The sequence below is a fragment of the Chiloscyllium plagiosum genome, unplaced genomic scaffold (genome assembly GCF_037043375.1).
Source record: "Chiloscyllium plagiosum isolate Xiang-an unplaced genomic scaffold, Cpla_swu_hap1 HiC_scaffold_28, whole genome shotgun sequence".
Classification (NCBI taxonomy): domain Eukaryota; kingdom Metazoa; phylum Chordata; class Chondrichthyes; order Orectolobiformes; family Hemiscylliidae; genus Chiloscyllium; species Chiloscyllium plagiosum.
Window position 1 is genome coordinate 28,748,598 of NW_028270166.1, and position 13,283 is coordinate 28,761,880.

General features: G+C 40.9%; 1 protein-coding gene across 1 annotated transcript in view; it reads left to right on the forward strand.

The window, feature by feature from the left end:
- Positions 1–13,283, forward strand: part of myo1f (myosin IF) — a 145,012-nt gene that overhangs the window by 95,258 nt on the left and 36,471 nt on the right. Inside the window, exons 11-15 of the mRNA XM_087976073.1 lie at positions 1,296–1,376; positions 3,498–3,584; positions 5,596–5,682; positions 9,096–9,263; positions 11,648–11,733. Coding sequence (XP_087832199.1) covers positions 1,296–1,376; positions 3,498–3,584; positions 5,596–5,682; positions 9,096–9,263; positions 11,648–11,733 — 509 coding nt within the window. The remainder of the gene's footprint in view (positions 1–1,295; positions 1,377–3,497; positions 3,585–5,595; positions 5,683–9,095; positions 9,264–11,647; positions 11,734–13,283) is intronic.

The window sequence follows — 13,283 nt, forward strand, 5'->3', positions numbered from 1 at the left end:
ATTCAATCCACTGACCAATAAAATTAAGCAAAAAAATAACTTTTTCACCATTCTATCTACCTACTACTCCACTTTCAAGGAACTATGAGCCTGAACCCCAAGGTCTCTCTGTTCTGCAACACCCTCCAGGAACCTAGCATTAAGTGTATAAGTCCTGCCCTGATTTGCCTTTCCAAAACACAGCACCTCACATTTATCTAAATTAAACTCCATTTGCTACTCCTTGGCCAATTGGCCCATCTGATCAAGGTTCTATTGTACTCTGAGGTAACCCTCTTCGTTGTCCACTATACCACCAGTTTTGGTGTCATCTGTAAACTTACTAACCATACCTCCTATGTCCACATCTAAATCACTTATATAAATGACATAAAGCAGTGGACCTAGTACTGATCCTTGCAGCACACCTCTGGTCACAGGCCTCCAGTCCAAAAAGCAACTCTCCACCACCACCGTCTGCATTTCTTGCAGTTGCAGGGGAAGGTGCCGGGAGTGGAGATTGGGTTGATGGGGGGTGTGGACCTGACAAGAGAGTCACGGAGGGAATGGTCTTTTTGGAACGCTGATAGGGGAGGGGAGGGGAATAAGAAATGCAAAACTTGCGCCCACACCTCCCCCCTTACTTCCCTCCAAGGCCCCAAGGGACACTTCCATATCCACCACAAATTCACCTGCACCTCCACGCACATCATCTATTGCATCCGCTGCACCCGATGTGGTCTCCTCTATATTGGGGAGACAGGCCGCCTACTTGTGGAATGTTTCAGAGAACACCTCTGGGACACCTGGACCAACCAACCCAACCACCCCGTGGCTCAACACTTCAACTCCCCCTCCGACTCCACCAAGGACATGCAGGTCCTTGAACTTCTCCATCGCCAGACCATGGCAACATGATGGTTGGAGGAGGAGCGCCTCATCTTCCGCCTGGGAACCCTCCAACCACAAGGGATGAACTCAGATTTCTCCAGTTTCCTCATTTCCCCTCCCCCCACCTTGTCTCAGTCAAATCCCTCGAACTCAGCACCGCCTTCCTAACCTGCAATCTTCTTCCTGACCTCTCCGCCCCCACCCCACTCCAGCCTATCACCTATCATCGATTCTCCTGTTCCTTGGATGCTGTCTGACCTGCTGCGCTTTTCCAGCAATGTCAGAAAAGGTATAGCAAATGAAAGGATTTCCAAAACATAATACATAATTGATGTTTCTTTATGTTCTAACAAATGGTTAGCTGACCATTCATGGTCTTTAAACATTTTTATTAATTGCACATCCATTTCATTCCTTCTATTTAGGCCGTTAACAAGGCTATGCAGAAACCATATGAAGAATACAGTATAGGAGTGCTGGATATTTATGGCTTTGAAATCTTTCAGGTAATGTATAAAAAATTTAAACTCAGGAGCTGTGTTTAATTTCAGAACGCAATATTTTCAGGTGTGAAATAAATTCCACAAGTAATTTCTGTCCTTTACAACAAGTCAGAATTCAAGTTTATTTTGCTCTAAAAATTTATGTTAAATACATATTCCTGCAAAGCAGCAACAACCACTCATTGCAAAAATCCATCATTAATTTTAAGCAAATGTAGAAGGTTGGATTGATACTTTGCAGTGTGTCAGCAGCATTGTGGTTTACATTGGAGAGACAATTTTAATCCTATATTCTCAGGAGAAATCGAGGGGATGAACAGTTAAAATCACTCATGGGACTTAAATGCTGAGGTCCTAGAGGATTTCTGGATCTTTTTACTTTATCTGGCTCTTCTAAGCAGGCAAGAAAGTCACAAGGCACTCATAGGAAGTAAGTAGAGACCCTTCCTTCAATGTAGTGATTGACCTCCAATTACATCATCAAATCTGACTGATACTACAATCAGAGGTGTGCTCAGCAGTACCTTAACAATCAGGCCAAATTCACAGGAACAATTAGATCTCAAAAATTAATCCAATGATAGGACAACACTCTTCTTCAAACGACGAGGCTCTCCTGAAACTGCTTCCAGTCCCTTACTGAATGATGGTATTTGCTCCTTCAGTCTCCAGTGGTGTGTCCCCACCATCTAATATTCCTCTTCCACTCATCAACCAGGTGCCAGCTGTCATTTTGTACTGATGGGCCTTGTGTAGATATTGCCAGGAAGATAAAATTGCCACAGCCTCACATGGCTGGATTTAGGATGGTTTGTCCCATCAGCAGTGATCCATGTTGCAGTTCAAGCTTTTCTAATACCTTCTTCTAATGTAGAAGTTTTAGTGACATTGTGTGCAAACTGTCTGCTATTCTATGAAGCTATCTCTGCATATTTTATTGACATCTGCAAATTGTTGAAGTCTAACAATAAATTGCAATCACAGAAAATTACTGATTGAAGAAATGGAACGTGCTCAGTGTGTCAACTCTCAATTGGGAAGGCAAAAATATATTTACAATACAAGGACTATAAATTATCAGATTTATGAGCCTTAGTATTTGAAAATGTAATGGTGAACAGAAATTGTTGAACATGGCATGGTGGCTCAGTGGTAGTTATCACTGCTGCCTTACAGCGCCAGGGACCTGGATTCGATCCCAGCCTCAGGTGACCGTCTGTGTGGAGTTTGCACATTCTCTCAGTGTCTGCATGGGTTTCTTCCAGGTGCACTAATTTCCTCCCACAATCCAAAAATGTGCAGATTATGTAAATTGGCCATGCTAAATTGCTCATTATGTTCAGAGAGTCGGTGTGGACTTGTTGGGCCGAAGGGCCTGTTTCTACATTGCAAGGGTTCAATGACTATGACTAGAAGATTCTCAAACATTAAGAATGATTTTTCCTTTAAATTGCAAACAACTTCTTTGAGGTCAGACAAACAAGATGATGACATGTAGCCTTCATGGATTTCATGCATTTTCCTCTATGACATGACATTGCACATGACAGCCACTGTAAATAACAATTTGCCTGATACTCCCATAGTTACCATGTGAGAAGCTGCTTGCAAGCTTCCAATGGACATTCTCTCATCGTCAGAATCAACAATCAGAAGAGGGGAGTCATGCCACTCTTCTACTCTTTCTTCAACCACCAATCCATCCTCCCCAACCTCCAACCCAGTGATGCCCCCCCACCCCTCCCACTCCCCATCCCCACAATCCATATCCCACCCTCATTCGTGCACAGCTTAGTGTTTCTTGATGATGCTGATCTTCCTGTAGGGCATTACCAGCCATGACCCCTGCATCCCAATGTTGCTGATAGAAATGAGGACCAGCCAGTCTCTGATTGTTCAGCAGCTCCGGGGCTTGGTGGAATTTCCATCGCTGGAGTTCTTGGTCCCAGGGAAGGCCCGTTGCTGGCCACTTCATTGGCAACATGGGGCTTTGGCTGGCTATCCAGCCAGTAGACTACACCCAACATTTCCAGCAGGTTTCATAATAACCACAACTTGTGTCTATTTGACTCAAAATCAAGATCATTCTAACATTTGAATGTTATTTTTCCTTCTGATTCACAGAAAAATGGATTTGAACAGTTCTGCATTAATTTTGTAAATGAGAAGCTTCAGCAGATTTTCATTGAGTTAACTCTCAAAGCTGAACAGGTACGTTCCTGCATTTAATATAAGAAACAACACTAGTTAGAATTAAACTGGGGAATGGCTTCCTCAGACTGAAAAGACTGTATTTTCTAATTGTGTCAGCCATTTCACACATTTTCATGGGGAGTGAATGAAATGGAGAGAGAGGAGGAGGAAAGGGGAAGCTGCCTGAATGGAAGGAGCTCTACAAAGACATTAAAATAAGATGGTGAATGTCCTGCCCCTTTATTTTCCAATATCTGTCTTTGATGCTCATCCTGATCATTAACGGGTATCCATTAAGGATTAACTCTTCATGAATGGTAATTCACTTAGCACATTTACTACCTCTTTGTTATATGTGTTTCTTTTCTATTGGCACATGGTTCCCTATGAACTATTTCACTATTTACTCTATTTCGTCCCTCAACACCATTAGTGGTGTCGATAAGCTTCCCAAACAGAATGTATCTATTTTGTATGCTTTCAAAGAAGAAAAGGGGCCCCAAACAGGGATGACCCAGCAGGACAGCTGACACAGGAATGTTCTGGTATCCAAGCATCAGAAACTGAAGCTGAACAAATCTCAGTGGCAGAGAGGACAGGATTTTTTGTTTTGGACCTAAACATCACAACCAATTCCAGACCTGATGCCTAAAGTCATTTTTGTCTGACTGGCTAGTCAATTAATTATTCTCACTGATCAGTTCAGCCAATTCCAGCACTAAGAAATCAGCAGTGCTGCTGTCAGAGGTGAAAGCTGCTAATGTAAGTAACAGAGAGCGAGCACCTCAAGCTTCAAGTATACTCTGAAGAGCTTTCAACAAAGGTGAACTTATATGCACTTGAATAGTGGGACCACTATGTTGGAGGAGTCCCTCCATGGGGCACCTCATCCCATAAAAGTGCCAAGAGGTTTGGGATAACTGAGGGGTGGGGGTGGGTGATGAGAGAGATATTAAAAGGCTATTTGGAGCACTAGCCCTTAGTCTGCCGCTGGGAAGTACTTCAATTCATTGGCCATGATTTTCCACTGCTGGTGTGCCCCCATTGTTAACTGAGAAATTCCCTGTTGGTATTTCCCAGTTGTCCTTTATCAGACTTCCAATGCCTTATTGCACCACTTGCAGGTAGGTAACCATCAACTCCTACCCCTCCTCTCCTCTCCCCCAATCTCTAGCCATTCACTTTATAAAATGACCCCAAGGCAGAATGTGTCAGCAAACCATCCTCCCACTCTCAATGCGGCCAGGCCTTTATACTCCTGGTTCATTATGTTAATCCAAAATTCTGTGAACACAGTTCCATATGGCAAAGTGCTAGGAAGTCCAATTTGCAAAAGATTCAGTCAAAATATTTAAAGTCATACAAATCTGAAGTTTGGACTATGCATAATTCTGATAGATAACTTTGCAAAGATCAAACTTCCAGTGCAGGTGCAAAATATTACAAAATCGTTTATACACTGTGTTCTTATCAGAAAATTGAGGCCTGTTTGTTGCTCTTATGAGAGGGCAGAGAACATTGTCCATATTCTGCTACAGTTTATCAAGAATTGTGTTGACCATTTCTATATCAATTTGTTTTCAATTAACATCTTTACAACTGTAATCTGGAGCTTGTGATTTTTGCCGTTGCTAAACTATGACGGGTTAATAAGATTTCAATATTATTTTGACATATTTTTGCTATATTAAAGTACAATAAATGCATGTTGTTGTGTAAGTCCTAGGGGAGATGGATGTAAACCTTGCAAGAGGGTGCCAGGAAGTTGCCATAGTACCCTCTTGCAAAAACCATGACACACTCATGCAAATATTATGGCAAATCTAAACTGGATGCATATCTCTAGAATTTAGGTTATTATCCCAACCAGACCTTAGTGTATTGTTATTCATGTATAATAAGGATACGGTTTAAAATTGAAAAGATTAACTGTACATTGTGGAAAGGGATTTTATAACTTGTATTGAGACATAAACCTGCTCCAATGAATAGCACTGTTCACAACATGCTTTGTCTTTCCCTGCAACAGGAAGAGTACGTACAGGAGGGGATTAAATGGACACCCATTCAATATTTCAATAACAAAATTGTCTGTGATCTGATAGAAAACAAACTTGTAAGTGATTTTTCCCATCAATTTTAATAAGGAACTTATCAAAATGTCTGCCATTTATTGGGTCTATCATAATTTGACATTTTCAGAACTGTAGAATTGAACGGCTGCCTCATAACTTATAAGGAGACAGTGTGGACTGCAGATGCTGGAGATCAGAGTCTAGAAGTGTGCAGCTGGAAAAGCACAGCCAGTCAGGCAGAATCCAAGGAGCAGGAGAGTCGGTGTTTCGAGCGTAAGCTCTTCATCAGGAAGATCATTCCTGAAGAAGAGTTTCTGCTCCTCAGTTTCTGCCTGACCAGCTGTACTTTTCCAGCACCACACTTTTTGACTCATAACTGATAAGCAAAAATTTACTGCCAATTATGTACGTTAAACATTTGGTCAGGAATATCACTGTTCTCGTGCAAGATTAGACCAGACTAGTTAAATAGAATTTTTACTCATTTTATTTGAAAACTCTTAAGATTATCCTGCAGAATTATAATGCAATTCATAAATCAGATGTATTATTAATAATTTCACATTTCATACATACTTATCAATAAAAGACAGGCAATTGATATGTAGTTTTAATGGAGAAGAGTAAATTGCTGATAAAGAAATTATAAGACAGTTTGGGGTCAAAATTTGTTTTGGGCATTGCGTAAAGTGGGCATGAATCAGGCAGTTGCTCCCAAATTTCTTTTCTGTTGAATTTAAGTCCAAATCACTTAGACTTCACTGTTTTTAAGAAGTTTTAAGCATGAAGGTTAAAGGTTGACTTGGATTTTCTTCAAAAAGCAAATGTTCTTTGTGAGCTGGAGAGAAGGTATTCTTGAAGTGCCCAATTTCCAGCCTCATTCAAAAGCTGAGGTAGTGATAACAGTAACAGATTCTGCCATAACCAATGATATCACACCCTGTGAAGTTCAGGAGCCATTGTTTCTGAATTAAACTTGCAGTGCTGTTTGATGTTGAGCTTTCAACAGGCAAGATGCTGTATTTGTCAGTGCACATTTTCAAAACAAAAAGGACACAATTAAGGGATTATAAAGCTATTGTCCAATCTTGGGATTGATGTGGTTTATGATATCAATGTTTGAATTTATGTAATTCACTTTGGACTGTATCACTGTTCTATATCCATTATTGTTAAAGCTGTTACATCCAGACCTGGGGTGAGGTTCTCCAATCCATTATCGTTCCAGACAGGATATCCAAAAGGGAGAAACTGGCTCCTCTTCTTTACTCGGCCATCCCCTCAGTTGATAAGGCTAATTTAAATAGGATCTCTTTCTTCGTGAATGCCTTTCACCCAGGCACAAATTATTATAATGCTTTAAAAGCAATTTTACGTGGCCTTCTTGAATTAGCAAACGGTGAGTTTATTAATCACTAAACATGAGAAGAAATAGTAACACAACACGTATATACAGATTAGAAATAAGGAGTCCACAAGGATGAAATTAAAAATAAATAGATATACAGGTCAGTGTCGGAATTGTTCATGAAGAGCAGATAGTTGAACGTTGCAGCTGTTGGTCTGGATGTTTCTGCTGGTGTTAATGCTGCTGCTGAAACGTAATTTATTGATATTTTTGGTTTTCTAAGTGATTGAAGTTCCTTTCCCAATTACTTTTTAAAACTGGTTTGTAGCATTAAATTGAGAAAAGTCTTCCTTTACCTGCAATGCAGAGGTATTGAGGGGATATAGCTTCACATCACATTAACACTCAAACCCAGAGTGGTACTCACAACAGCAGTCAGTCCCATTGGTCAACTTCCATCAAGTTGAAACTGACTTTTAACCCTTTTCTTATACCTACCTGGAATGATGAGTGCCCTGGGTGGCACAGTGGCTCAGTGGTTAGCATTGCTGCCTCACAGCACTGAGGTCCCAGGTTCAGTTCCAGCCTCAACAACTGCCTGTGTGGAGTTTGCATGTTCTCCCTGTGTCTGCATGAGTTTTCTCCAGGAGTCCTCCTACAGTCTAAAGATGTGCAAGTTACATGGATTGGCCATGCTAAATTGCCCAGTGTCCAGTCTTGGTGGATTAGTTATGGGAAATGCAGGGTTATAGGATGTGTGAGGGAGTTGGTCTGATCTTCAGAGGGTTGGTGTGGACCTAGTGGTCTGCTTCCAGATTATAGGGATTCTATATTCATGGAGGGTAAAACAGATATACCTACAAGAGGTGGCTTTCTACTGGGTTAGTACGTTTGCCATTGACACAAAGGTCAGTGATATTGTAGATAGTGTCGAGAGCTGTTGCAGGCAACAACAAGACATTGACAAGATGCAGAGCTGGGCTGAAAAGTGGCAGATGGAGTTCAACCTGGACAAATGAAAAGTGATTCATTTAGGAAGGTTGCATTTGAATACTGAATACAGGATTAAAGGCAGGATTCTTGTCAGTGTAGAGGAACAGTGGGATCTTAGGGTACTGTACATAGATCCCTCAAAGTTGCCACCCAAGTTGATAGGGTTATTAAGAAGGCATATGGTACTTTGGTTTTCATTAACAGGGGGATTGAGTTTAAGAGCTGCAAGGATTTGCTGCAGCTCTATAAAACCCTGGTTGGACCACACTTGGAATATTGTGTCCAGTTCTGGTCGCCTCATTATAAGAAGGATGTAAATGCTTTAGAGAGGGTGCCAAAGAGAGCTACCAGGATGCTGCCTGGATTTGAGGGCATGTCTTATGAAGATAGGTTGAGTGAGCTAGGATTTTTCACACTGGAGAGAAGCAGGAAGAGAGGTGACTTGATAGAGGTGTATAAGGTAATGAGAGGCATAGATAGAATAGATAGCCAGAGACTTTTCCCCAGGGCAGAAATGGCTGTCACGAGGGGTCACAATTTTAAGGTGATTAGAGGAAGGCATAGGGGGGATGTCAGGGGTAGGTTCTTCATGGGAGTGGTGGGAATGTGGAATGAGCTGCCAGCGGCGGTTGTAGAGTCGGAGTCATTAGGCACATTTAAGCAACTGCTGGACAAGCACATGGATGGTAGTAAATTGAGGGCTGTGTAGGGTAGGTTGATCTTAGATTAAGATAAATGCTCGGCTCAACATCATGGGCTGAAGGGCCTGTATTGTTCCATGTTCTATGGACAAGTTGAACCGAAGGGTTTGTTTCCGTGCTGTACATCTCTATTACTCTATGTGCAGCATGCCATGGGCTTCACAAAGACTTTGTCAGCCAATCACTGAATTAAAATCTATAGTTTTACTGTATGAATCCTCTTTTTAAAAACAAATATTCTGTAATTCAAGGTTAAAAGAAATCTTATAAACACGTTGGGGTTCTGATGCATCCTCATAATAAAGCTCTATGTTATGTTACTTTAGATAATGTTTCCAGAGCAAGCAATCCTTGACAGCACTCCATGTGCACAAAAAAAAAGAGTCTGTTCTTGTGTATTACATGTTCTCAGAATCCACCGGGAATTATGAGTGTTCTCGATGACGTCTGTGCCACTATGCATGCCACAGGGGAAGGAGCCGATTCAACTCTATTACAAAAACTCCAGGCTGCCGTAGGAGGTCATGAACATTTTAATAGCTGGAACCAAGGATTTATAATACATCACTATGCTGGGAAGGTACTGTACCATCCTGCACACTACAATTTTGCTACAAAACAAATGTCATTGCTGTACAGGCTTTCTAACAACATCTGTGTCTGAGGATTTAGTTGGATCTTCAGTTGTAGGAAGAGCTTCTTCCATGCTGTTATCAGACTTTTGAATGGGCTTGTCATATATTAAAGCTAATTTTTCTCTGCACCTTCTCTGTAGCTGTAACACTAGATTCTCCTTTCTGTTCTATTATACTTATGTAAGGTGTAATTTCTCTGGTTGGCATGCAAAACAATACTTTTCACTGTATCTCAGTACATGTGACAATAATAAATCAAATCAAATCAAACATTTGCAAGTTCCTTTCCCAGCATTTGTCATGTCATAACAGCTGCAGATAGCAACCATATTCCTCCAAAGGTAGATAACTTCATATTTGCCTGTACTAAAATCCATTTTAAACAAAACACATTTTGTTAATCTGTAAGTTTTTCTCAAAATGTTTGTTTCCATCTTACAACAGCACTTACAATTTGACAAACTTGAAGACATATACCTGTAATCTGTCATTCTAGATCATTAATAAACAATGAACCGTGGAGGTGTCAACACAGATCTACATGAGATACCACAGGTTTCATGCAGCCAATTAGAGAATCTGCCCTTTATCTCTATCCTCGGTCTCATTATGCTCAATCTCCTAACTAGGTCAATCGCTGAATTCCAGAACTTCAACTTTAACTAACAGTCTCTTGTCAAGGATTCCACTGAATGTCTTCTGGAAGTCCAAAAGACATTCCTCTGTTTACTACATTAGTCACTTTTTTAATAACTTCAGATTCATCAAGCATAACCAATCTTTTAAAAATCCACACTGCACTTTCTGATCAGCTGAAAATTTTCACTTCCTCCTTCATTATTGACACTGGTAATTTTTTGACAACAGCCATATGTTAGGCAAACTGGTTTGGACTTCCATAGTTTCTCTATAAAATTTCCTAAAGAACAGAGAGACTTGAACAATTTTCAAGACTTTGGAAGATCATAGACACAAATTTGGAGTGTACCAGCTACAAGTCCGTGGCAGAAATTCACCAAGATTCCTCAGATAGCACCTTCCAAACCTACGGTCATTATCATGAAGGTCAGTCACCAAAGTCATAAAGGACAAGGGCAATGCATGAGAACACCACCTGCATGTTCCCCCCTCCTCCACCCCCACCCCCATCCTCCCTCCCCCAGGTCCCTGAGAGTTTGACACTCTGTAGTGCTGATTCAGTATTTGTTTGCTTAGAATGCCTGGCAGGTCCTGGGCCTCCTCCACCGTCGCTCTCTCACCACACAACGCCTGGAGGAAGAACGCCTCATCTTCCACCTCAGAACACCTCAGGGCATCAATGTGGACTCCACCAGTTTCGTCATTTCCCCTCCCCCCACCTTACCCCAGTTCCAACCTTCCAGCTCAGCACTGCCCTCATGACCTGACCTACCTGCCAATCTCCCTTCCCACCTATCTGCTCCACCCTCTCCTCTGACTTATCACCTCCATCCCCACCCCCATTCACCTATTGTACTCTTTGCTACCTTCTCACCAGCCCCACATCCCCCGACCAGCCCCCCCCCCACATTTATCTCTCCACCCTGGAGTCTCCCTGCCTCCATTCCTGATGAAGGGCTTTTGCCCGAAACGTTGATTTTCCTGCTCCTCGGATGCTGCCTGACCTGCTGTGCTTTTCCAGCACCACTCTTATCTAAACTCTGGTTTCCAGCATCTGCAGTCCTCACTTTTGCCTATACCAATCTCCATGGCACACAATCAATGTTTCTGGTTTTTGAGGCTAGATTAGAGTGGTGCTGGAAAAGCACAGCAGGTCAGGCAGCATCCGAGGAGCAGGAAAATCGATGTTTTTGGCAAAAGCCCTTCATCAGGAAGATAGGACGATGCTGCCTGACCTGCTGTGCTTTTCCAGCACCACTCTAATCTAGACTCTGGTTTCCAGCATCTGCAGTCATTGTTTTTACCCTTTTGGAGCTTCCAACCACCTGCGTGCAAATTCCACATCCACCGCTCATCCTGCTTCCCAATTAAAATTGGAAGTGCAAGGTTTCAAGGGCTGCTAGATGTGTTTGGAAAATTATGTTGAAGCTTCCCATCACTTTTTCTTTGTTATCTGATAGGGGGGTTGGGATATGACCCAAGTCTAAACATTTCGGGATCTGAGTATGAAATATATCTGATCTGAGCCCGCCTTTCCAAAATTGGCAAGTCCCCTTTAAAAATGCAAGAGAATAGCACCTCATGAAGCTGAAAGATCTAATTCCAGAAAGGAAGCACTGTGACAAAGGGGAACCAGTTATTACATTCAGCATATCTACATTTGAGTTTTATTTGAAATATTCCACTGCAGGTATCGTATGATGTCAACGGATTTTGTGAGCGCAACCGAGATGTCCTCTTCACCGATTTGATAGAGCTCATGCAAACCAGTGAATTGTAGGTTCTTGAATTTTCATCTCATATTATAACAAAAATAGTCATCATTTCAATCAACTATTGGAAACTGTAGCTTTCAAATTACACATTTCGTTTTTCTCATTAATACCGAGTTCAAAATCACAAAACACCAGGTTATAGTCCAACAGGTTTATTTAGAAGTACAAGCTTTTGGAGCATTTCTCCATTGTCAGGTAGCTAATGGGGCAGGATCATAGGACACAGAAGTTTACATAAAAGATCAAAGTGTCATTTTACATTTTAATGAATTGAAACTTGCAATGTATCGAAATGATTAAAGACTTAACAGCAATCTAGGTATGTTCAATACATCACATCAGTTGTATGGCACTTTGATCTTTTACTATTAATTCTGTGTCCTATCATCCTGCCTCACTAGCTCTCTGACGATGAAGCAGTGCTCCGAAAATGACATCACCAACCCAAAGAAACCCAAACATATAAATAGAAAGCAGGAATTATCAGCAGTGCTTCGTCCGGAGGCCCACTGTAGATGTTACCTAGTAGGGTGACGAAACGTCTGGAAATGAACCTTCCAGCTCAGCGAGCAAACCTACATCCAGACAATTTGTATTATGAACACATAATTCAAGTAATTTGTCTTTTCGCATTCTTAAAATGAATTCAAATTGTGAACTTGCTGTACTTCCATTTGATTGAAGATACTTTACTCTGATTGAAAAAGGTTTGTACATAGAGATAACAGAAAGTGCTGGATTTTTCTAGTTTACCATGTGCAATATCCCAGAAAATCAGCATCCAACAATGAATTCTGAAGTCTTTACTTCCATAACAAATTTGTTTAAGTTCCCCTATGTGTGTGTTCTTGTTGTTTCAAAACAAGTCAACTTTTATATAATGAGCAAATGCAGATTCGAGTCCAGGGCAGTACAATCAAGCACCAATGTGATTTTATGGCTTTCAATCTGTCAATTCACCAAAGCATAAATTCACTTTATGGCTTTGTACTAAACCCAAGAGTATTTTGGTCTGTGTCATCCCAACTGCAGTTCATTTCAGCAGTAAATTGATTTCAAAGTAACTATTAAAAATGTATGTGATCAAAATAGGAACAATGGAACAAAATATTAGTCCACAGCTTCTGGATTTATTTCAATCCTACTTCTGTCTCTCTTCTTCCTTTTAAAATGTCTTTCCCGAGAAACATATCAGTGAAACCTGTTTGGTTGTATTGATTTCATTTGGTCAAAAACTTCACAAATTATTATTCAGACATACATGAAGAATGATACTTGGTTAAAGTACCAGAATACTGCGGGTACATATTGAACTGCAACCCAGTTGAATCAGAAAAGTAAGGCCATACAAAAAAAAATTCTGACAGGATTTTGTCAATGTTTAATAAGAGGGACTGTTGGGATTAGAACTCTCTAGGGATTACAGATGACATGAATAATTCAGATCTGAGGAATTCATCTCTATGGCAGCTCAATCACATTTTAGTTGAGAAAATTCTAAAACAATACCAACTATTTGATATAGGACTGGATTTCATTGGCTTGCCAAAG